General features: G+C 35.8%; 4 protein-coding genes across 6 annotated transcripts; 2 read left to right on the top strand and 2 right to left on the bottom strand.

Annotated features, from left to right (window-relative positions):
* Positions 1 to 180: 180 nt before the first annotated feature.
* LOC109086955 (TRAF3-interacting JNK-activating modulator-like) lies at positions 181 to 7216 on the bottom strand. 3 transcript variants are annotated; one of them, XM_042762279.1, is made up of 15 exons: positions 7042 to 7216; positions 6579 to 6656; positions 5843 to 6314; positions 5361 to 5469; positions 5048 to 5117; positions 4934 to 4961; positions 4807 to 4836; positions 4613 to 4708; positions 3884 to 3955; positions 3482 to 3619; positions 3205 to 3342; positions 2876 to 3011; positions 2632 to 2768; positions 1469 to 1588; positions 181 to 1230 (listed from the first exon to the last, which is right to left on the bottom strand). In XM_042762279.1, the coding sequence occupies exons 3-15, from the start codon at positions 6212 to 6214 to the stop codon at positions 1030 to 1032; spliced, it is 1647 nt and encodes a 548-aa protein (XP_042618213.1). In that variant the 5' UTR covers positions 6215 to 6314; positions 6579 to 6656; positions 7042 to 7216; the 3' UTR covers positions 181 to 1029. The 3 variants fall into 3 exon arrangements, with proteins under 3 accessions (XP_042618213.1, XP_042618212.1, XP_018956761.2); XM_042762278.1 differs by having other exon boundaries at positions 3482 to 3622; positions 7042 to 7213; XM_019101216.2 differs by lacking the exon at positions 6579 to 6656 and having other exon boundaries at positions 3482 to 3622; positions 7042 to 7213.
* Positions 7217 to 7824: 608 nt separating this feature from the next.
* Positions 7825 to 12275, top strand: LOC109087038 (ATP synthase peripheral stalk-membrane subunit b). Its single transcript, XM_042762277.1, has 7 exons — positions 7825 to 7970; positions 8763 to 8799; positions 8928 to 9073; positions 9408 to 9571; positions 9755 to 9880; positions 11103 to 11282; positions 12068 to 12275. Exons 1-7 carry the CDS (start codon positions 7943 to 7945, stop codon positions 12143 to 12145), a joined length of 759 nt encoding a protein of 252 aa, XP_042618211.1. The 5' UTR covers positions 7825 to 7942; the 3' UTR covers positions 12146 to 12275.
* A 137-nt stretch (positions 12276 to 12412) lies between these two features.
* On the top strand, positions 12413 to 20862 carry LOC109087073 (epidermal growth factor receptor kinase substrate 8-like). Its single transcript, XM_042762276.1, is given in 21 exon segments — positions 12413 to 12888; positions 13800 to 13859; positions 14460 to 14527; positions 14604 to 14668; positions 14989 to 15147; positions 15253 to 15402; positions 15574 to 15662; positions 15978 to 16035; positions 16038 to 16116; positions 16582 to 16697; positions 16801 to 16924; positions 17046 to 17116; positions 17259 to 17333; positions 17969 to 18114; positions 18202 to 18373; positions 18519 to 18550; positions 18729 to 18822; positions 19247 to 19351; positions 19705 to 19793; positions 20127 to 20259; positions 20445 to 20862. Coding segments are annotated over 20 exon segments (1905 nt in total). The 5' UTR covers positions 12413 to 12888; positions 13800 to 13821; the 3' UTR covers positions 20487 to 20862.
* A 343-nt stretch (positions 20863 to 21205) lies between these two features.
* Positions 21206 to 24438, bottom strand: LOC109087083 (glutathione S-transferase Mu 3). The gene is made up of 8 exons (XM_019101333.2): positions 24300 to 24438; positions 22434 to 22509; positions 22276 to 22340; positions 22128 to 22209; positions 21911 to 22008; positions 21693 to 21788; positions 21482 to 21592; positions 21206 to 21380 (listed from the first exon to the last, which is right to left on the bottom strand). The coding sequence occupies exons 1-8, from the start codon at positions 24333 to 24335 to the stop codon at positions 21285 to 21287; spliced, it is 660 nt and encodes a 219-aa protein (XP_018956878.1). The 5' UTR covers positions 24336 to 24438; the 3' UTR covers positions 21206 to 21284.
* Positions 24439 to 25134: the final 696 nt, after the last annotated feature.

Here is a 25134-nt window from a genome sequence, read left to right as displayed (position 1 = left end):
AATAGGATAGACAAGAAAATAAAATAAAATAAATCATTAATCGAATAAAACAACGCTACCCATTTATGTCTTTTTAGATACTGTAATAGTATATAGCATATACTTTAGAATATAGATTAATAAACCAATGTTGTGTAAATGAACCCATCTTGTTGTGAAGCAAGATTATGTTAAAACACCTCAGGCCTACATACTGTTTTATTTCACACTGTAGTATGCACTTCCAGTTTTACATCATGTTCAAGCTGCAGTTCATGCATCAGAAAGTTCCTCTGTAATTTTAAATTTGTCTGACAAATGCATTTCCGCAAAAGCATATACAATAACTCACCCTTTATGATGGCTGTCAACTATTATCACTGTTATAGAGTTGGAGTGAATATTTTAATTGGCTCTGGTTATCTTAGGAAACCATGGTGGAAAGCAGTGTTTGGCAAAGGGAGGGGCATCGTGTGAATGTGTTAAAACAAGCTGTGTCAGATCTCCATTAATGTGTAGGTCAGTCTGGAATGCTAAAGAGAGTGACCTGTAATGACAATGTGCTTTTTCAGCCATTCAACGCAACAATATTATCCTTGTATACTCAGTGAGTGCTAACTGAAAGAAGTTTACATTACCCTGGAAATTACCTTTTGATATCATTCAGTAAAAATAGAGATACAGTCAAAATACAAATGTTTAATATTAATGTCAAAATGCAAATCTTAGTTGTACACAGTAAATTTATTCCAGGCTTGATCTGTTGAACTACCATCATGTTTGGATGTTTAAATGTACCGTTTTCCATTAATGTACCGAATTCTAATAATCAGTTATAAACTGTACAATTCAGATACAGATTTAGGTATAAACACTAGAAATTCATTATAATATTTTGTAACATGACACTAGTATTTACACATCAGTTTGGTCTGTTTTAGATACTAATACAAAGAACCATAAAAACATTCTTTTACAAAAATAAATATAAACAAACCAAAACAAACAAAAAAAACTCTAGAAGACTCTTGGCTTTGCACTTTGCTCTCATCACACAGGTCTAAAGCAGGCTCCATGCTGTGCTGAAGCTTTCTGGATGAGGTAGTCCCCCATACGCTGTTCCAGGACAGAGTAAAACTGGCGGAGCTGCTCTCTGGCAGGTGGATGATAAAACCACAGGGCTGCCACCAACACGACCATCAGAAGCAGTAAGAACAGAAATATACAGAGCCAGGACCCACAACCTCGACTCTGTTCAGGGAGATAAAGGTGGGAAATGATTTATGGTGTAAATGTGCAAAGAAGCCAAATTAAAGAGTAGAGAATCTTGATCTTAACCTAATTAACTTAATTTTGAAAGCAGCTCACTGCATCTGTCAGAATTCAAAAATATATTCATCCGAGTGCAGAACAAATTCCAAATTTTAAGAAAACCAGGTTGAGAATAGACCTATAGTCGAATACGGATGTTATTTTGGTAGAATCTCACCCTGCTGTTGTTCTTGCGTGCCTTCAGTATGTTCAGTTCTTCTCTGCATTGGGTCATTCGGGACTGATAGCTGTAACACTCTTGCTCCAGGGCCTCAAGATCCGCCTGCAGCTCCATGCACTGCCATAGCAACCGGGTAACCAAGACAACACTATATTAAACTGTCTTATGTTAATATATACAAAAGGTTTTCTCAAAGAAAGGAAATACTATTTACAACTTAATAATTGTTTTGTTGTTTTAACTTTTTATTTGATTGCCCCCCTAAAATAGTGACAATCCAAGTATGATCACCTCAGTGCACTGTTAGAATTTCACTGCTAAACTACAGCTTATAAGATTTTCATTTTCTTATATTAAATATATTATAAAGATCCTTGTCTTGCATACTAGTTCAATTGTAGTTTATTAAGAATAAAAATCAATAATACATATTTAATAATTATTAGTAATTTATTACATTTAAGGCAAGAGAGCAATAGTGAATAGGTGAAAAAAAAGAGGAAATAAATAAATAAATACGAGATATCACCATACTTCCCTTTGTTCATTTCATTACAGTCATTACAGTACATTAGGGTAAATGTTTTGTATTACATGTTTTCTGAAATATTGTTTAAATGCAAATGAGGCATTATTATAATTTTTTTTATGTATTTCCAAAACAAAAATCTGAACACTGTAAAATCTAGGTTTAAAATGTTTTCATTTTATTGATATATAAGGTTTTTATATTTTGTTAATAATTATTTGTTTGCTTAACAAAGGAAATGTTGGATATCTCCTTTTATCATTCCTTTCATTAAATCAGAAAATACTTTCAACACCAAGAAAAAGGATTTTTAATTCATATTTCTAGGAATGAAATTTTATATAAAACAAACCCTCTATTAAAACCTTCAGAATATAGATAAGAGCAAAAATGGGAAGTTTGCTTTATGCAAAAATGCCTATAAAGATATGTACTGTAATACTGAAAGATGAAAATGGTTCAAAGGTAATAAAATAAACATACAGTATATGACTTGTATGTGTATTTCGTTCCATTAGTGTGAAATGGAAGCAAAATCCCAAAATTGACCAGTGCATAAAAAAACCCAGTGGTTTTGTCTGTAGTGTCTTGCCTTAATTTAATTTCAGCGATCTCTCTGGCAGCACTTTACCTTTTTTTCTTTCATTCTGAGTCTGTGTTCAGTCTCGCTCAGTTGTCTGGCTATGCTGTTATCTGTCATCAGGAGCTGGTCCACTGAAGCATCTTCATATACTTCTGCGTTACTGTTCCACCTATCATGGTTGTGTCCTGTGAGTGTGTAAAAGAAACAGACATAGATGAAGCAAGAAATATCTTAGACAGTATTAGTATTTTAAAAATAAATTCTGAATGAATGTGAAGTGAAAGTCCAGCACCTGTGAGTTCCTGTAGATGTTCTTTCAGGTTGAGGTTCTCCTCCTCCAGCTCTGAGATGCAGGAATGAAGCTCTGCTCTCTCCTGCTGCAGAGATTCACTCTGTTTCCTCAGCATCTCCTCCTGTTCCACAGAACGCTGCACAAACACATACACAGTTACACAACATACATGCTTGTTTGTTTGTTTTTCCATACATTTCATTGCAGTTATGATAGGGTGTACAGAAATAGGGTCATGTGGTTTGTCAGTTCTTGCAAAAATCTGTGATGTGTCACTCAAGTCCTTTGATTCTTTCTTGATGGTTTCTGTTACAGTGGCTTTGGTGTACCTCCAAGTGACCCTGCAGCTGTAACATCTGATCGGTGCACTCATCCTGCCTCTTCTTTAACTGACTCGAACCCACTTTCAGCTCCTCACACAGCCTCTGCCACCACTCAGACTCTGCCTGTGCTGTCTCCAGAGCCCCCTGGTGGAAGGGAAGAATGGGAATGAATACTGGATTCTTGGAACATGATTCGCAAGTATACATATGGAGGTAATGTTGGGGATTTTGTGTTATATTTTTGATTTCTTTTTAAGACTGACCACTGCGTTTGGGGTCTTACCTGGAGGTACTCCATCTTACTCTGAGCTTCTGCCTTCTCATTCTCTGCCCTCTGAATAGCCTTCACAGCCTTCTGTTCATACTCCTCCCTCTGTTTTTCCATCTTTAGCATCACTTTTTTCACTCCATCCTGAGGAACCTTCTGAAAAAGACAAATTGCAACCTTTACCTTTCTACAGTATTTCAAAACAAGCATCTCAAACTCTCTGACCTGTACTTATCAAGGTCCAAGTTGAATCAATATACTGTTTTACAACTTAATAGACAATAAACCACTTTAAATATTTAATTATTCAACAATATTTGAAGTAACTAAGTTTATAAGTCAGCTGAATTGAATGCATTGTAACTTCTCACAGTCTGGGTTGGAGCTGTTGCAAAGATGTAGCGTTGCAAGTCTTACCTTGATGCAAGCCTGCAGCTGAGCCTCCAGGGCTTTGATCTTACTCTTCAGCAAGTCCTCATCACAGCGTGTCTGTGGGAGGAAAAGGAAATGTGTCTTTGTGTGTGTGTCAGTTAAAGAGATAGAGAGAACCACTGAAGAAAGAGTTTTCAGTTTCTGTACATACACTGCATCCTGTCTTATAACTGCTTCCTTAGCATTTCGTTACAAGCAAACAACCTTTATTATTTATAATTCTTGATTGATTGCTACAGTATATTGGCCCTTGAAAAAAAATATAGAAGTTGTCATGAGCTCAAAATGGAAAAATGGAAAAGTTTGAATGAGGGGCGAGTTTGAAGCACTGCAAAAACGCAAACAAACACCTTTCTGATGCCTATACTGCTCTCCATTTTGTGTGTGTGAGCTTGAAAAAGAACCTTTCTTGTTTTGTTGAAATGACCATGAATTTCAAAATGTCTTTGTATTTGGTTTGTCTCATTTTGCTTTAATAACCACAGCTCTTGAGCTGTATGAACTCCACAAAACCTGATAATCATGTTCTTCAGAAGATTTCAGAATGATCTTCTGAAATCAGAGTGGTGCTTCAAAGGAAGCAAGAACATCTGACAGTCTTTATAAAGGAGTTCACATGTTCAGTGTGTTTGATTAGATTTCATAAAGTACAGGTGCATGTGTGCCTCAGAATGATGCTATAGGTCTTCAGCAGGAAGTAGTTTACTAATGTACCTTCCACAGGAGCTCTGTAGAGTGCAGTAATGTGGCGGCGCTTTTCTGGAGGTTGGAGAGTTTCTTTTTAAGAGCCTCTTCTCTTTGTAAAGCCTCCTGCATAGAGATGTCACATTTCATGATATCAGTAACACATTAAAGTCAGTCAGGAAGAGCTGGTGTTTTTTAATAATGAATGTTATGGGTTGTCATACTTCTAAATAGTCAGCCAACTGGTGTACATCCTAAAAAAAATTAATTGTTTATTAATAATTGAAACAACAATAACATATGTAACTACTAAGAAATAGTTTGTTTTTAAACAAGCATCAGATTCCTTACTGCTTCTTTGACGGTAACAAATCCAGACCTGAAGGAAGAGAGTTTATAATGCAGCAATTAATTTTTAATTAACTTTTTAGTTTTAAAATATTCATTAAATGTAATTTGACTCACTCAGTCTGAATGCTGGCTGTTTGCAATGTCTTCTGGGTGTTTGAGAGCTGAGTGATTTCTTTCAGCAGAACTGTATGAATTATAAACACAAAATAATATTTGAAATATTACTAACATAATAATATTTTGTAATTTATCATTTTGTCACATCCTGCCACATATAACAAAACACTTGGAAAAATAGTTTTTTTTCTTTTTCAACATCATGCAGTTCATAACATTAGAATGTTTTGGCATTTTCATGTCTTAATTTAAAGCAATGTTAGACATGACCTAGTTGGACCTATGGTTATTCATCAGAAAATCTACTAACCTCGCTCCTTTTTAATTTTCCCATGAAGCCGAACAGAATTGAGTACTGGTACATTCCATTCGTCTGATTTCAGGTCATGTTCATCATTCATTGGAACTGTGGAGACTGTCTTTATAATTTGGACATTTGATTTCAGTGTTATTATAGATGATCAGTGTTATTATAGAGCAGCGGTCTCCAAACTCGGTCCTGGAGGGCTGGTGTCCTGCACAGTTTAGCTCCAACCCTAATCAAACATACCTGAACCAGATAATCAACGTCTTACTAGGTATACTTGAAACCTCCAGGCAAGTGTATTGAGCCAAGTTGGAGCTAAACTCTGCAGGACAACGGCCCTACAGGACTGACTTTGGTGACCCCTGTTATAGAGGATGTCATTAAAGAATATAAAACATTTTCTTGAATTGAATAAAAAACATAAGAAATATAAAATTGGTGATTCATCAGTAACAGGACAAAGACCTGGTTAATAATCTCTCTACCTGCTTTGTAAAGTTAATGGCATCTCTCTGGAGCTTTACATTTCGACTTGTTATCAAGGGCTGTCTGATTGACGTTAAGGTTTGCGTCATATGCTCTGGTGCATCCAGGGTTTCTCTTGAGTATCTGTGCCTTGGCACTGCAGATAACAGTGTGTATGTGCCATGGTCCACTGGTCTTCTTTTGAAGAACTCAAACTGTCTTTTGCGATGCATTTCAGTTTTAATCCACCTTGTGTCCAGATCTCTCGTGGGACTGCGACATGATGTCATGTTATTCCGATGGCTGATTTCTCTGTGCTTCACAGCACGCTGCTCCACTTTATACTCGTAATTTGCAGCCGGTGACCTTCTTTTGTCATGAGCACCCTCCATTCTGTCCCACTCTGAATGAGTTGAAAACTTTGTGGGATGATTTAAGGCACTGGAATGTCACCTCACAATGTAAATGTGTGGTTCTTGAAGTGTCAATTTCCTGTAATTGAAAAACATATTGTATATCCATCCTTAGTGGCACTATATCATTAAATCTCAAAAACAGACCATCCAAAATAAGCAAATGACACAAAATGAGGATAATCAACAACAACTTTTGTAATAAAACAAGCAAAAACTCAAAAAGCAACAGTTATGCTGTTGTGGGTCACACTTGTTTTGTGTTCTCATTCTTTTCAGAGCAACAATAAAATCATGTTTATAGTGGCTACATATAAAATAGTAAATGCTTAATTAAACATACTTTAAGATTGAGTATGTCCAGTCATTCACTTCTGTTGTCATATTGTTTCAAAACAGGCATGAACTGAGCTACATGCAGCTGAAACAAAAAGATGAAACCATCAATGATTCTTTAAAATTCAAATGGTGTTCATATATATGCAGATATCTTAATAATGACTTAATAAGTATGAACAAGACACAGTATGCAATGCTCCCATATACTGATATGCAACAATTTTAGGCACTACATTGCCTTAACATCTACATTACTTTACAAGCTTTTCCAATAAAAAAATGAATAAATAAAAAAGTAAAAAAATAACTTTTCTGAAAGCATACTTTAAATAAATTACTTAAAATGTCAAGATGTTAGAACCAAATATCAAGTTGCAGCTGAATAACAAGCCTGCATTCAGTTACTCCATCATACAAGCCAAATGCAGATCAACTATTTGTCTCTTTACAGCTTTTAATGAAAGTACCTGTTCTGAGATGAGTCCCTGGAGTCAAAATAATTGTGAAAGCCGAGTCTGAACACTTTGAAGCTTACATGGCACTTGAAAACTAGTTCATTCAACAAAGGGCGGTCTATTTCGTTTGCCTTGCTTGCTTAACAGGAAGTAAGATGAACCTCACAACTTGTATGAGTTCCTCTATCTCAGCAGCCATGCGTATTGAAGCTGGTGCCACACACGGATGGGCCCTAAGATTAGGACTGGAGGGGTGGTTATATTGGTTGTTTATGTTTAGCAATATTGGATGGGGAGGGACTGGAGAGAAAGAGAAAGACAACGTATAATCAATATTCCCTGCTATATCAAAGCAAGATTTTAAAATGCAAGCAGAAATGCAAGGTGGACTCATGTTAATGTTTAATGAAAACAAATTAATTTGAGCTGAAGAAATCAATAAAATAAACAGTTAATTGAAGTTTGAAGTGAATGTAGAAACAGACTTTACATCAAGTTTAAAATAGCAGATTGCTAGGCTGTAAATCTGCTTATGTTCAGTGTTTAGAACCAACTGTACATTTTAATATTAGGCAAATACATTCCCATTGCATCTAAACAAGAATCAAAATGAACAGTGTTTGTCTATATTAAGACTTATTTAAATTCTTATTGATATCTATTATCGTTATTAATATGTTCAAATATTTATGTTAGCAACAACTTTTCCTTTATTGGTTTTATGGTGAACTGGCGCCACCTGCTGGCTCCCTTTTCATAGTGCAGCAGAGTTTCCCGGATGTGATAGATCGCTGGTTTTTGGAACATCTCGCGATATCTGAGGCGAGAGTTCCTCATCCTTGGTCTAGAAGGGCACAGAGAGCCCGGTACAGAGACTTTTCGGCCAGGGATCCTGACATTCACCCGTTAAAACATGTTATCGAGACTGGTGCTCGTTTCAGGTGGGTGATTTATCTAATGAAAGGCACCCTAACTCTTCGCGTTGATCGTGTGGATTATATAGACGGTTTTATGAGAGATTGTGCAGTTGAAGGGTAAGATTAGGCCGCACGGTGTGAATAGCCGCACAGGAACCTGCAGAGAAACGTGTGTATTTTCTAATGAATGTATGCTATAATTCTGATGGCGTATTACATGCAATGAAGTACAAATTTATTTATTGCTCTGTGAGAATAGTCGTGGAGTTGTTGTGCTTTCAGTATGTCCTTGTATTGAATTGTTTAGCTGTTAGCTCAGAGCTAATGCCACTTTCAGACTTTACCATTTATATTAGGTACGTAATCATTTATATTTTCTTTTATTATAATATTTACTGAATGTGCATTCAGGAGTGCAAATGTTCGAATTGTTTTTAATTCGCCTTATTTCCTAGCCTGATTATTGACAGCTTGCAACTTGTGTTATGTATGCAAGGACGTGCTTTTTATTATATTTGCACGATGAACCAAATTTTGTTATTTTTTTTTTTATGTGTTTTAATGCGAGTTGTTTTTAATAGTATGTTTGTACTATTGAACTAATGACATGTACAGAGCAGCTTTTAGACGTGACAGCTGCAAAAGATTCGTTCATTTAATTTGTTTTAAAAGAATCATTGATTCTTTTGGTGAAATCACAGTTGCACTTAATAAAACATGATTACAAGCAGAAATGAAAGGTGTCAGTCTTTTCACGATTGACGTTGAGATGATTTTCGTTTTTTTTTTAACTGCTCTGTTTTCTGTTTCTTGTAGGTCATACCCTGAAAAACAGCGGGTCCTTTGGTGCTTGGTATGTAAAATCTTTCATTCTTCTGGTCAGTGATGTGTATGTCAGTCTGGGGTTGAAGAGAACCGCAAAATAAATGACAATCAATGACATCCATAAACCTCTAACCCTGTGCTTCTTTTACTCCTCAGCCTGGTTCAAGCCTCTCGTTCCTTTCATCAGTCCTCCCAGAGTCTTGCACCTGTACCCCCTCTGCCTGAGAAGGGAGGAAAGGTCCGACATGGCATCTTCCCAGAGGAGCTTTTCACACTGCTGTACCCCAAGACCGGTGTAACAGGTGGGATTGTCAGCTTTCTTGCCTACTTTCCTAGTGTTTCCCAGTTGTCCAGGTCCCTGTTTGTCTTTTAAATGAAAAGTTCACTCTAAAATAGAAATTACTGAAGAATATTTATACAAAAGTTTACCACCCAACAACAGTTCACAGAGATTAGGTCCATCATGTCTCAGAATGAACAAATTCACTTGTTGTTTTGCTAACTTCATATCACAATTCCGTTTAAGTTAGATAAGTAGTGCAGTTTTACCTCACGATAGCGTTATGTGATGCGTAGATTGATAATAACATCATTATTCACTATTAATCGCTTCATCTTGTTCTCTTCTGTTTGCAGGGCCTTATATGCTGGGCACTGGTCTGCTCCTGTACATGCTGTCTAAGGAAATCTACGTAATCAATCACGAGACGTTTGCTGCTGCGTCAATCGGTGCAGTCGTCATTTACGGTGTCAAGAAGTTTGGGCCCAGTGTGGCCACCTTCGCTGATAAAATCAATGAGGTGCAGAAAGTGTTTTGTGTTCAACAGAAATGTCACTAGTGAAATCCTGCAGCAAAACACTGTATTTGTATTGAGACTGGAATAGTATCTGCTGATAAATTTGATGTTGTGAACAATTACCCCAAATGACTGTAGCTAAGGGATTTGTTTGACTAATATTTGGTTCTCTCTCTTCCTCTGCAGGATAAAGTGGCAAAGGCTCAGGAAGTGAAGGATCAGGCCATGGCTAGCCTAGCTCAAGGCATTGAGGATGAGAAGAAAGAGCAGTGGAGAGTAGAAGGAAGACACATGCTCTTTGATGCCAAGAGGGTGAGGAGGACAGAATAACCAAAGACGGACATTTTTCCAGTGGCAGATCATCTGCCTTCATTTACTATCCATAAATATCACAAATCCAGACTTGTGTTTACATTTAAATTTTGAATTATCAGGGATTTCCATATTTTCCGACCTCTGAGGGACGACCCATGTGATTTGCGTAGATCCGAATCCCTTTTTTAGTTGTGATTCACTGTTAGTGCTGCGCTTGGTGTGAGTCGCTTTAATTTGCATTTGGGCACGCAACATTCATCATTAGAAACATTTATAAATCTGTTTGTTTACAAAGATGTTTCAGTGTCACATAATCCTTCAGAAATCATTCTAATATGCTGATTTGCTGCTCAAGAAACATTTCTCATTATAATAAATGTTAGAAACAGTTCTGCTGCTTTATATTTTTGTCAAAAAAAATACAACACAAAAACATTTATAAAATATAAAAAAAAAAAAAAAAAAAATAATAATATTCATCATGCATGAAAGTGACAAAAAGTAAGTGAAGACATTTAAAATGATTTCTATTTAATAAATGCATTAACAAACTTAATTAATATATTTGATGAATGCAAATAAATGCTGTTCATTAAACTTTATATTTTACAAAAAAATTGAAAAATAAATTGCATCATCATTTCCACACAAAATATGAAACAGCAAAATTGTTTTCAACATTGATAATAATCAGAAATGTTTCTTGAGAGTAATGATTTCTAAAAGATCATGTGACACTGAAAACTGGAGTAAACTTTTCTATTTGTAATATTTCACAATATTTCTGTTTGTTTGTTTTTTTTTTACTTTATTTTGATCAAATAAATTCAGCCTTGATGAGCAGAAGATATGTATTTCAGAATCATTAATAATTGTAATGGTTCTTAACTTTTGGCAGGTACTTTAATAATAATAATAATAATTCTATATACTATACTATAATATATTATAGTACTTTATTATAATATATTGTCATGATTATAAAATGCTGCTTTTTATTTTTTACAAGATAGTATGTATTTTTACAATATAAGATATATCTTTTAATGTGCTAAAATATATATTTTTAATAGTGAGTGCTGTGGGGCGTGGCTTGTGGGCATGGTCATATTTTCCTTCTTTTTTGTCTCAAGCTGATCACATGCCTGAATTATTAACAGATAACTTTTAGAATGGCACTAAGTAGTTTTGTGATGCTCCTCTTCCCATCTTCCATCAGAACAATGTGGCTATGCTGCTGGAGACCAATTACAGGGAGCGGCTGCACATGGTGACCAATGAGGTGAAGAAGAGGCTGGACTACCAGGTGGAGCTTCAGAACCTGCATCGCCGCATGGAGCAAGAGCACATGGTGAACTGGGTTGAACAGAGCGTCATCAAGAGCATCACCCCTCAGCAGGTACAGAGAATATAGTCTCTCCGTTGACACTTCACTGTATTCATATTATACACAGTAAGCATTTGTTGAAGGTGGGCAGGGATGGGCAGTATTACTGCAGGGCAGGGACTGATCATAATTCAAAGTCGGTTACATAAAAACATAGATTGGTCTAATTTGAATCCCAAAAAAACCCATTACCCCTTGGTAACTGCTTGTTGGTCAGACTATTTCTTAAGACACAGTCTTAACACAGAGACTAAGATTATGTAATGACCACTGGTCAACTACAAATGCATCAAAATATAAATCCTACTTTAATCCAGAATCTGTTTACATTAGTCATTTTTAGCTTGGCCTCTAGATGGAGACTTTGTATTCAACACTTCATCAGCAGTTACAGTAGTGGTGTAACTGCTAAGATGACGTGGGCTGAAGATTTTGAGGGAATGATGTCTTTTCAAGGTTTAAACATGTCAAATTAATGCTGTTCTTTAGCTAATTTAGGTTGCAATTTGTCAGTTGTGTAATCATGCAGTTACAGAGTAATGATAAATAACATACTACAGGGTTTGTTTTAGGATTAGTTAATTGCAATTATGCATAATTTACTGTTATTATTTTAGTACATGTAATATGGATAACAATGGCACTGTAAAACAGGGTTACCCTAATTAAGACCAACTTTAACCATTTATGGACCTGTTCTTCAATATAATTGGTTTGATAATGTTATTACTCTTTTTGTTTTTTCTTTCTTTTTTTACTGTTATCTCTGCAATCTCAATTTTGTTTGTGTCTTTCAGGAGAAGGAAAGCATCGCCAAGTGCATTTCAGATCTGAAGGTCCTGGCCAAGACCACTCAGGCTCGGGCTTCTGTATAGGTCTCTGTCAATGTCCACACTATAGCCTCTTGTTTTAATTCTGAATGAACCCTTTCCTCATGAACATGACAGTCTGGCAGTGTCGTCAAAAGTGTACATACCCGTATTAAATAAAAGATTTGGTTATTCATTTTATGCCTTTCCTGTCCTTTTTGTGTGAGGATTTGAAGAAATCCAGCTCTCTGTCTTGCAGTCCTGACATGAATAGTTTAAATGTTCTGTTGAGCTGTGAGGTGACATTAGTAAGATCATTTAAATTTAACAGATAAGCCATACTTTTTAAAATGCCTCTGCAAACAAATGAATTATTTTAGTAACTGTGGTCCAAATACTTGCCTTTATTTTGAACATCATTTAAAATGGTTGAAACATTCTCATCTTTCTTTTAAAATATGGCATAATATTTTGTTATGGTTATACAGCAAGATGTTTACTGTGATGTAGGTGTACAGATTAATTCTGGGGTCACTGTGCGTCACTTGTGCACATCACATGGCTGCCTAGTAATGTCAATACCTTTGTACTCGAGGATGTAAATGGAAAAACCTACCTGCTGTTACCTTCTGATTTACTATTACTCAGGAGTTAGACTTTGACCTCAGCTTTTCAGAGCAGGAATTTCAAAATATTTGCTCTTAAGCAGTGCACGGAGAAGACAGACTTGAGGATATGACTAAATTCTGGAGTAATCTGAACCTAGATTTGAAGATTTGCAGTTAAACTTGTTTAGGATTTTCTCTAAGGTAATGTACAATCTTTTGTCTAACAACATGGTTACTTTCAATGATACTTATTTTATATAAACGAAATACACGTAGAGGCACTGATACATGGAGATTTACCCACAGATTGAAAGGGCAGTGGGTAGTTTGAATTATGTAAAATATAAAATATGGTTACATCTTAATAATCCTAATCTGTGTTGTGTTTTAGAGGAGTGGTAATATTAGTGTTTTTCTTTCTTTTTCCGGTTTGTTCTATGGTGTGCCACTTCTGCTAATATTTTCTTCTTGCAAAGTCAAATATGTTAAGTTGTTATTGAGAAAGTAACAGCTTTGAGCTGTCAGCAGTTTTTGTTGGTTAATTTGTCACACATTTCGTGACCGGACAGTTCTTGCCTCTTTTGAGAACCTCAGAGACCAAAAAAAAAAATTGTTGACCATAAGTTTCTACATTGGTGTATTGTAATTGGTTTATGAAAGCCAGTGATTCTGCCATGATTCACAGACTTCATTTTAAAGATCTGACATTTATTAAATATAGAATTAAATTTTCACTACTTAAATTTGAAAGTAAATGTCAAGTTACAATATTGATAAATCAGGCAGTATTCACTAATTGACTGGTTGAATTTATAATTCTAAACTTTTCTTAAGGACATCAGCTTTTGAATATAAAAAGCTCTTGTTTTGAGATTTGCCTTTAAGCAGCTTTATAGGTTTTGAGGATGTAATACTGCAAGTGTCAGCTTGCTTCATGCACATACTTGATGACTGAACACTTTAACCTCCTTTTGAAAAGTTCAGTGGTGTGAAGCCACAACTGATGAACAAACACTTGTTCATAACTTATGTAGCTGCCTGCCTGGCATACCAAATGTTCATCTGCCATTTTTTTCTAAATGGTTTTATGACTGATAACGTTATTATTACAGGTGTTAAAAAGTACAGTCAAGAATGTATGGGGGGAACCATGTACCAGTTTTCCAGTCAAGGTACATGTCTTTTCTCGCCTCTGTCAGCGGTACCTTTTACTCTTTTATTCTGTAAGTGGAATTTGTACCTGAAACACATGTAAGGGTGTTTCAATATTGCACATCATCCTGCCTTCTATCTCTCTCATATCAGTTGTCATAACAAAGTGACGTGACATACAGCCAAGTATGGTGACCAATGCTCAGAATTCGTGCTCTGCATTTAACCCATCCAAAGTGCACACACACAGCAGTGAAAACACACACACACCCGGAGCAGTGGGCAGCCATTTATGCTGCGGTGCCTAGGGAGCAGTTGTGGGTTCAGTGTCTTGCTCAAGGGCACCTCAGTCGTGGTATTGCCAGCCCGAGACTCAAACCCACAACCTTAGGGTTAGGAGTTAAACTCTCTAACCACTATAGGCCATGACTTCCCCCTGCTCTGACAGTTGTCAGGAAGGTCGTCATTACAAATCGTTGTGAGGCAGGGTTAATAAAGATGATTAAAGATATTAAAGTTTGATTTTTGTTTCCATTTTGTTTTTGTTTAGTGTTAGGTTTATTTTCAGAGTTTATACAGTTTAGTTTATAAAAACATTTTGTGTTGTGATTATATTATAGAGGCTTCTCACCTGAGCCGCCGTCCCAGGGCTCTGGCATGTCTCGTCCTAGTGCCAAATCCATCTACAGTAAATACAAAACCCATTTAAATAACATATCATACAAATAATGTACCGTAATTATAACTTGACTTTGATGCTTTAGTGCAAAGGAAGGAGTATGCAGAATCAATCAGCAGACAACAAGACAACTTTCATTACAGAGTAGAGGTAAGATTGAATCCAGTTTGTGTGTTTGTTAGCTACACTTATTAACTAATACTTTTGAAATGTTCATTTGTGCTGACTGCATGTTACTGATGCATAATCTTAATCTGTTTGCACAAAGCCAACACCCACTTCACTAATGTGTGTTATACAAAATAACAGACAACCAACGCTTATCTGACATGCACTGTAGAGATTTCCACACAAACTGAACTGTAAAATGCGATGACATAGCAAGGCTGAATTTCACAAGTCCCTCTGTAACAATAGCCTCTGTCTGATCATAAAACAACATACAATCTAATTCTCTTTCTGTTTCCTAGCACCTGTTCACCTGTGTGTTAGATGGCAGAGAGGTGAGCAGCATTGATGACTGCGTGAACAGGTTAAAGAATATGGACAGTAAAGGGAAAGTGTGGGGTCAGGACATGATCCTGCAGGTCCAGGCAAACCAGCTACAGCTGTGTGATATAGAGACCAAGGTCAGTTGCACACTTTATGCTCAAATACTTTAATCTGAGCAAATAGTTTTGCCTTTTTAAATGGTTACTAACATTAAACTCTTCCTCTGTTTCCTGGAATTGTAGGAGGTTTTGGAGTCTGTGCACTTGAGTAGCATCAGGGCGACGAGAGCTGTTCTGGACAGTTGTGTGTATGACTCCCTTCTCATTATCTCAGTTCAGGATCCTAGCCAGAGAGCTCCACAGGCCTTCCTGTTTCAGTGTGAGGAGACTGGGGTGAGGAACAACAACACTCTGCAGTGTAGTCAAAAATGTTAGATCCACCCAATTGTAGATAGTGGTGCATCTGCACAGTATAAATTTGTCTTAATATATCTTGTGGATTGATGTGGGATTTTCCCTGATTGTTTTTTAAATAAAGATATCTGTGATGTTTTAAATGGCTAGGCTCAGGAGGTGGCAAATGATCTGGAAAAGGCAAAACAGCAAGGAGGGGATGCCACACCACCGCTTAAAGAACCACAGATGGACATCAGGTCAGCTGCTGTCTCACAAAGAAGTTGTACTGAAAATCAGGGATCAAATTTTTTCCTTTAAATGTGCTCAAATGTAATGTTTTAAATAGACTTTCTTGATTATTTGGAATAATATATATATATATATATATATATATATATATATATATATATATATATATATATATATATATATATATATATATATATATATATATATATTAAAAACATTTTTTTTGGCTACAAATCTGTATTAAGTGTATTATTTTTTCTCTTTTCTACAACCTCAATTTTTGTCCGTGCTGTACTGACAGTGATATATTTTCTGTTTCTTAGGAGCCATTTGGAAAGCATCATTGGTCGGGGTTATCCAGGGAGCATGAAGAGACCAGCTCCCTGCAGTCAAACTCTCCTCCCCCAGAATTCCCACCTCCTCAGTACAACAACTATGAAGACTATGGTGACCACTTGAAGAGTTAACTTCACTCAGAAAAAATATACTTTTAAATAACCTAAAATGCCTGGTAGACATTTAAGACATTTTAGATTGAAAAAATTACCATTTTTAATTTTTAATCTTCACAGTCAAAAATCTTCACCATAGGAACTGAATGGGAAATACAAAAATACAGAGCAATTTTTTTTTTGTGGTGTGTCTGAATACCATGGTATTACATTCTTTCAATAAAACAGGAAGTATATATATATGTATGTATAGATAGATAGATAGATAGATAGATAGATATACTTCCTGTTTTACTGAAAAAATTTAATATCATGGTATGCAGACATACTTTGATTTTTGAATATATATATATATATATATACACACACACATACATATTCCAGAGGTTTAAATTAAAGTGCTCATCCACTAATGTATCATGTTAGAACACATTTCTTTTGATAAGTAACAGATCTTTTATAAATCTTTTCCCAGATGACAGAATGCATTCACCCATTATGCCATTCGCCAGAGATGAAGCCCCTAACAGGCCAATGCAGTCTGAGGAAGACCAGACTCAACCTCCATTCAGTGATGTAGAGAGAGATTCGGTAAGTTGTTTTTACTGACAATTTTACACAGCATACTGTTAATCCATTCATTCATAAATAAATTTCTTGACATTACTCCCATCCATTTAATCATTCTCTACAGGAGATTTTCAATCATGTAGCGGCCGACATTGAGACCTTCACATATAAAGTTGGCTCAGCTTTGCCAAAAGATGATGGAAGCAAGAAAAAGAAAAAGAAAAAGAAAAATGCTTCAAAAAAATTTGGTGAACAATTAACTCATAGTACTTGTTTGAATAATTTAATTTAATATAATTACATTTTTATATGTAAAAAATCTACAAGATTTCAACATTACATTTTTTTTATTATTATATTTAATTATAGTTGCAAGTATTCCCCCTGTGGAGGAGTACATATCCTATCTGCAGAAAATAAAGTATGGCTTCAACCTTCTGGTATGTTATATAAATTTAATTTTTATGATTGTTCCTAAGACTACCATTGGACTACTTCAATGTATATTTTTTTCAGTAGTCTCATTAAATGAATTTTCAATAAAAAGCTCACCATTTTCATACTCATCTCTGCTTATGACAGGGGAAGCTAGATGGTCACCTAAAAAATCCTCCTGCTTTTGATTTGGTTCACAGTCTCTTTTCTTCCCTTGCTTTTGTAAGTATCTGTTGGTTCAGTTTGTTTGCATTGCAGTCACATTTCATAATTTTTTTTTCCCATTATGCAATAAAGATGGATGTGCATACTTTCAGACTGCATGTTAAAAGCTGTTATATACCTGAAACTTTAGATGAGTCAGTAGGACTCACCTGACTTGTTACCTATTTACAAAAGCATAGCAATGAATAAGAAAGTATAAGAACGTTGTATAAGCATGTACAGTTTTGTATTAGGTTCCTTAAATCATCATAGTCTAAGGTTCCTTAAAGAACCTTTAACATCCATGGAACCTTTCCGTTACACAGAAGGTTCTTTATAGTGGACAAAGGTTCTTTTGATTTTTACAGTGGTCTTTACGCTAAGAAAATTTGGTTCTTTTAAGAACTGTTCACTGAAAGGTTGTTTGGGGAACCCAAAATGGTTATGTTTTGGTCTTGCAACAGAAGGTCCCAAAAGTTCCCTCTTTTTGAACTTTTATTTTCAAGAGTATCCAGAGAAAAGGCTTTACTTTTGATGAATTAGCCACTTGTTCATCGCTGAAATTTTACAACATATCACAAAGTTAAAGGTCAGGAGATGCACCATATCACCCCTCATCACACCCAGTTCCTGAATGTTTCTTCATGCTTCAGATCGTGAGTCAGTATCCTCCAAACATCCCTCCCACAGTGCTGAGTCAACTGCTCACAGAAAAAGCCCTGCATCTCCTGGGAAAATGTGTCACACCAAATGAGGACGTACTGTGGGGCAGTTTGGGTGATGCCTGGGGCATCCCAAGGTCTTCTATTTTACAAAATATGTTCTTCAAGATCAGCAAACAAAGGAGAAAAGCTCATGATTTTTCTGTATTTTTCCCCCCAATCAGATCCAAATGGCCAAACGGGGATCAGATCCCTCCGTATTATCCCGAATTTTATGACGGTTGGCAGCCCCTTCCTCCCGGCCCATCCCAGTCCCCTCCCGGCAGCAGGCAGCTGTCACGGAGCAACAGCGAGCGCTTCCCACCCGGAAATGCCATGCAGAGGTCACCTGAACAGGTAAAATCTCTCAGAGGGCAAACTGCAACTTAGTGATCTAAGCATGAGCATGTCATAAAGTACGTTAGGTGTTTGCCATATACATCTTAACCTAAGGTATAATAAAATGAAATTAATACAAATTACTGTTTTACTTCTCTTCCAGGACAACAGAGCTTGGAACACACCATCCGTGCGGTGAGACACATCATGTGAAGTCCCTTCGAAATACCCAGAAGTTAATACGGCAATACAAAACATAGTTTATTTAACTTTATAAGTACATAGCTTTTAATAGAAACTAAAGTTCACTAAAGAATTCAAGAGGTAAATTTCAAATCAAGTCTAGTAACAATTTTGTCTTATTTTATGGCAGGTCAGCTGAGCTGCCGCTCTACATGAGGGTGATCTATGACTTCATGGCCAGAAACAGTCAGGAACTGAGTGTGATGCAGGGTGACATGGTGCAGGTAATCACCTGACCTTTAACCTCTTGATATGTAAACACACTTCAGGGGTGAACAAGTGACTAAATCAATCTAACAAGTAATAAGTGACTAGATCAGTATACATTTTTGGTAACACTTTACAGTTAAGGTCCCATTAGTTAATGTTAGTTAAAACATTAACCAGCTTTAACTAACAATGAGCAATACATTGTTAAAGCATTTATTAAACTTTGTTATAGTTAATTAAAATACAACTGTTCATTGTTAGTTCATTTCCAAGAATTACAACTTTATTTTAATCATTTTAGTAAATGCTGAAATTAACATGGTGAAGAAGAAAAAGCATTTATAAAGTAGTAACTAATGATAACAAGTGTTATCTTTTTTCTGTGTGCAGAAAATGCATACAGTTTGTGCTTATACACTGCTAGGCTTATGTAAATAGGTAACCGACAAGTCCGGGCAATGGTGGAAAGTGAAGAACAGTCGTAATGAGGAGGGTTATGTGCCTCAGAATGTTCTAGAGCCTGCTGATGGACAAAGGCCAACAGTAAGTCATGGCCAATGCATACATTTTCTTTCTTTTTTTAAAAAAAAAAACAATTTTTATTTTTATTTTTACAGACTTACTCTACGTTTTCTTTAAAAAAAATCATTTCAATAATGTAATAAGGACATACTAAACAATTGCTTCATTCTAATTTTTTAACATCAGCTATGTGAACACACACAAAAAAAGGTCTATCAATGTATGATTTGATTACATTATATATTATACTAATTGTAGAGATATACATTATACATTATACTAATTGTAGAGATATACATTATATATTATACTTATTGATTTTTGCTATACACAATTTTTTTATGTAACTGAAATTTGCACCTCTTTATTTTCAGCAAAATATGAGAGGACCTCCATCTCTAGATATGAATTCTAGACCAGAGGAAGTTAAAGCCTGGTTACAGTACAAAGGCTTTTCTAAAATGTAAGAAACCAGTTCTATCACCATTAATTTTATCTTTAAAATACAGTCAAACCTACAAAACAAGCACACTCAAAAAATGTTATTGAATTTGCAGACCTTTTTTTGTATTTTTACTGTGGATGTATTGGTCTTGGCACTTAATTAGCTGGAAGAGTGCATTGAGTTTATTGATTCTTTAGACTACACCAAAATTTAGTTCTGACATTTTTATACACAACAGAAATAGCTTGTTACTAATACAATAACTTGCTCCAAAAAGTTATTTATTAACTTGTTGAGTTTATTAACCTGCTATTTTTTGTTAACCACTTGATTCATCATGTATTTGTGTAGGACAGTCCAGAATCTTGGGGTGTTTAATGGAGCAATGTTGCTGGGAATGAACCGTGATGATATCAGAGCAATATGTCCTGAGGAAGGAGGTCGAGTCTTCTTCCAACTGCAGAGCGTCAGATCCACCATTGCAGTAAGTAATGCAGCTCCATTTGTTTAAAGTAAACTCACACCTTGTACAAATTCAGTTATTTATGAAGCACTTTTCATTGTGAAGTGATTCACAGTATTCAGTATATCAAATGTTTTTAGACCTGATGGTCATTTAATGACCGAGGCAGAGCATACAAATTTCGTCAGTCTCCGTTTCCTTTGCAGCTTGCCAGTGAGGCTGAATACAGTCAGTATGGTGGCCGCTGATAATCTGAGGACATTGGTGTATTTTGATATCAAGAATCTGAATGTGTCTGGACCTGAATGAACAAGAACTATTCAGTAAAAACCTAAACATTTCCATTCATTAGACACAGTTCATAGTTATTATATTACCCTTCACAGATGCAAATGATGTATACATGTAATGCATTCCTTTTATTTATTTGATACGGTTGTTCCGTTAAATTGATTTCCACTGATGTCACTGGGGTGGTGGGCCCTTTTTAAATTATATGTTATTTAGCTGTTATATGTGCTGAATGAAAATGAATCATGTCAGTAACACTCTGATCCTGACACTGTTTCCTTATTGTGCATTGTATATTAATAAATGGTCAATAAACAAACACATTTAAGTTGACTAATAGTCTTTATTTGCTTCAATGAAAAAGTTTATTGGTCTTAAAATAATCTTATGATTTTGGGGTTAAATATGTTTTGTTACATTTAAGTTCCAGTTTAAGTTCAACAATCCAGTTATGGGTTTGTGTTTAACCTCACAGCAGTAATAAAGTTAATTTAAATAGGATGCCTTTGATTTTTATAGTTTTTATTAGGATAAAAACCTGTTTTGCACTTGAATGTGGGATTGCATTACTGTATATGTCATTTATGGCAGTTTCATTTCCGATCCATAAGGCCTATATAAAAAAGCCATGAACACAACAGTGCCCTGCTTTATTGGGTCAAAATAAGGTCACCAATAAATTTCACCAATCCTTTGTTTATTGGGAAGGTTAAAAAAGTGAGACCAAAAAAACAAAAAACAAACTCTTGTCATTTTCACTCCTTCTTGTTTCCCCATTTGGCCATCTTGTTGTTCACGGGTGTTTTCATGAATTTGTTCGACTTCATGTATTCTACAATCTTCTCAAGGCTCTGACAGGGAACACAATTAATATCAGAGCCAGAATTTTTAACATTACGATATATGTGAGAATATTAAATTATATTCTGTTTGACAAAAACTGAATCCAAACCTCAAAGCGATCCAGGAATGATCGAAGATTTTTGTAGTCATCCAGGCACTCCAGGTCAAACATACGATGCTGATCCAACAACTCATACATGATGAAGTCCACAAAAGTGATCTACAGGACGAGACAGTGGGATGAGCTTGTCAAACAAATGATCTCCTTCCTATCACAAAAAGGAAAAAATAAAGTGCTTCCAAACACTGTGCCTATTTACCTTGTCCCCAGCAAACCACTTCCTGTCACCAAGGAAGTCAGAGAACTGCTTTAGAGTTCCTGGCAGTTTCTCAGTGTAGCATGTTTTGTTTTTGTCCTGTAATCAAATAAAAATGGATTACAAATCATTCGTGTTATCAATTAACAAGTAAATTAATATTGTTAGTTGCAAATCTCTTCAATGCTGTAATACATATTTTTATATAATCAATCACTCACAAAGTCTCCATAGCAGAGCTGGACAAAACCATTGCGGAAATCCATTGCCTGGTTTTCCAAGATGTCAACTCTCATCTGCGCTTCATCAGTTTCCCCACCTAGAAACGCATTAGAAAGAGAAGTCTAACACTACTGGGATGACTATATGATGCTTGAGATATTAAAAGAAAGAAAGATTTTTTTTTTTAATTAAGAAATAAATGAATCAAGTACTCACAGAGGTTGTGTTTGCGGGCGATGTATCTCATTATGGCATTGCTTTGGACTACTTTTGTGTCTCCATCCTCTAAGTAGGGCAACTGGTGAAGGATAATGGTGGTTAGTTATTGCATGTTAGACTGAACAATACTATCAGGGTAACTTACATTAGGAAAGTCCATCCCAAGTTTTTCTTTCTCATTAAACCAACAGCTTTTGTCATAGGTGGGAGCTGCAAGGCAAGAATATAAAATCAACTCAATGTGCTTTTATATGGACAATCTGACTTTGTTTGCTACTATGTGTTATAATGATCATCACTTACCCTCACCACAAGTATAGAACTTCTCCTCATACTTAGTACCAGTGTATTCCAACAGCAGACGGATTGGTTGAGCAAGCTGTAATCAGATGCAAATCATGAAATATAGCTTCAGCTGCTGTAAATGCGTTTTTCTCACTCTTGAAATAATTAACTTACTGTCAAGATATCACACTGTATATTAATAGACTGAATTAACATTCTTATTCACATATATAAGAGATGGGCAACACTAATAAGCTAGAATATCGAAAGAGAAAAAGGGAAGTGGAATGTTGGACATTTCATTCACTTTCGTGTCACAGCTCGCTACCTACTTTTTCTACCGTGTTGTATTCAGAACGTTGAATTTTTCATTAATATAAAGTTGATTGTGGGTAAATTCTTCGTCCATAAATTCGTGTAATTAATATAATGTAATGGAATATGATGTAGGCTAAAGTGTATGAAGACAAAATCCTATTTCTCTGTATTAAAAATTGTCTTTCTTTGTAGCTTTTTCCTATCAATAAATTGTACGAAGAGAAACCTTTTGCCCAGTGCTTTAAAAACGCGTAAAAAGTTAACAAGCCCTTGTAGAAAGAATGCCGCAGGCGTTTAGTCTTAATTTGCAGTTGTATGTTGGGGTGTAATTGCACTCGAAGCGGCTTCCAGGTAAGCACATCAATGGGCATGGCGAGACAAGACAAAGCATGTTAAATTTTATCCACAACTTCTGTAAAGACCACTGACAAGCTCTGAACCCCATTTTAAAGTACAAAGGCACCATTATTTGATCTGTACGCAGAACTACTCGCAGCAGAGCGAGGGTTGCCATCTTCATCACCCTGGAGCGTTTAAAAAACGCAGATATTTGTGTCAGCTTTTGAGGTGGTTGACGCGAAATATTTTCCGACGCGCGCCCTCTGTCCGCTGGTGCGCGTGCTCGTGTAAATTAGATAAATAACATAAGGCTATTTAGTTTGTTTAATAATAGAACAAGCTATAGACCGGTTCAATAGGTAATTTAAGTACAAAATTAAAGTAAGTGTAATCAGTTACGGTTACTGAGGAAAATGTTTATGCCTTATTAAATTACTGTTACTTATGAAAAAAAGATTACAAATGGAGCTGCATCTGCATATTTTCACACACAGCCACATACAGATTTAATTGATTTCTTTCCCAAATTGCACTGACTGCTATAAAATACGAGACACCGATGTTTCAGGAGTTTAGGACACTTACTATAACTGTTTCATTTCCTATTTGGGTTTATGTAGCCTATATGCTTTTTTTTTTTTTTTTTAGATTAACTGTTAGATGCCTGTGTTTCCTAGCTATGCAAAGATTTTATCTCAAAAACAGTATTATAGCTATTACACTATTTCTTGTTATGGTTTTAAATCTGTATTTAACCTCAGAACGATCTCAAAGTAAAAACAGGAGCTAAAGTCTGATTTGGTGGTTGTGCTTAAAAATTTATTATAGCCTAATCTTAATTCAGATGAAGAAGGATTCTGAAAGTATGACGGTAATCTTGAGTACTACTGTAAGATTATCCCTGCCTGCTTTAAATGTTGAAAATGATTAACAGTTGAACACATTTGTTAGAAATGTAGAAAAGTAATAAAAAAAGTAATCAGTTACATTTAATAAGTTTTTGAAATAGTTACGATACTTATTACATTTTAAATAGGGTAAATCTGTAACCAATTACATTTTCAAAGTAACCTCAACTGCAAATTAAGTATAAATTGGTCTATTTTTAGACATGACAAACCATATCGAGAGCTACTTTATCTTTTGTAATAACTGCAAATTACGCAGTCAACATTTTGCAGATATAAAATAAAAATTAATGTCTAACCACCACAAAATATTTCTTACCCCGCGTATATCCCAATATGCCAATTTCACTGCCATCTTGCAACTTGCAACGAGTGCCTCTGTGCAGGAGCAGTAGAATGGAAGTGGTGCGTGCGCGTCAGAGTGCAGTGTGGACGATGGGCGGGGCAAAACGACACTTTGGGGCGTGTCCAGACCGCAAGCATTCAGTCATCATCACCCTGTTCAAACCTCGCACGAGTTTCTTTCTTCTGCGGAACATTTTTGCGCGGCGTTGCATAAATACTGTATTAAACAGTATACAAGATTTTATTCGTCTTTTTCCATCAATGACATATGCATTCTAAATAGGAACATGTTTTAGCATTAAGGCCCCGTTTACACTATGCGTTTTCGTTATAAAACGGCATTTCAGAATGAAAACGCTCCTCGTCTACACTGGCGGTTCCGCTGCGTTTCATAAACGATCTCCGTTTGCACTATACAACCTAAAACGTATGTCACGTGACTAATCATGCAGGTTTCGCCATAGGTAGCTTTCAAACTAAAACGGGGTCTGCAGCGTTTTCAAAAGTCTGTTTTCGAGGGTCGAAAACGCCGGAGTGGTGTAAACGATAGGCGTAACCGTAGCAAAAGTTATGCGTTTTAAAACGCACTAGTGTAAACGGCGCCCAAGGCCCGTTCACACCTAGAATGATAATTATAAAGATAACTATAGTTATCATCTGCTGCCTTAAATTCTTAAGCTCATTGTAGCAAGATTGATTCAGTTTGGGTATCAATGATTTTCTGAAAGTGATTCCAATGATATAGTTTATCTGTGCCTCTGTGGTGGACTCTGCTATTCTTTAAAATTGAGAACGATTTTTTGAACTGT

Source organism: Cyprinus carpio, chromosome A8 (assembly GCF_018340385.1).
Source record: "Cyprinus carpio isolate SPL01 chromosome A8, ASM1834038v1, whole genome shotgun sequence".
In the NCBI taxonomy this organism is placed as follows: domain Eukaryota; kingdom Metazoa; phylum Chordata; class Actinopteri; order Cypriniformes; family Cyprinidae; genus Cyprinus; species Cyprinus carpio.
This window is presented reverse-complemented; position numbering and strand designations above follow the sequence as displayed.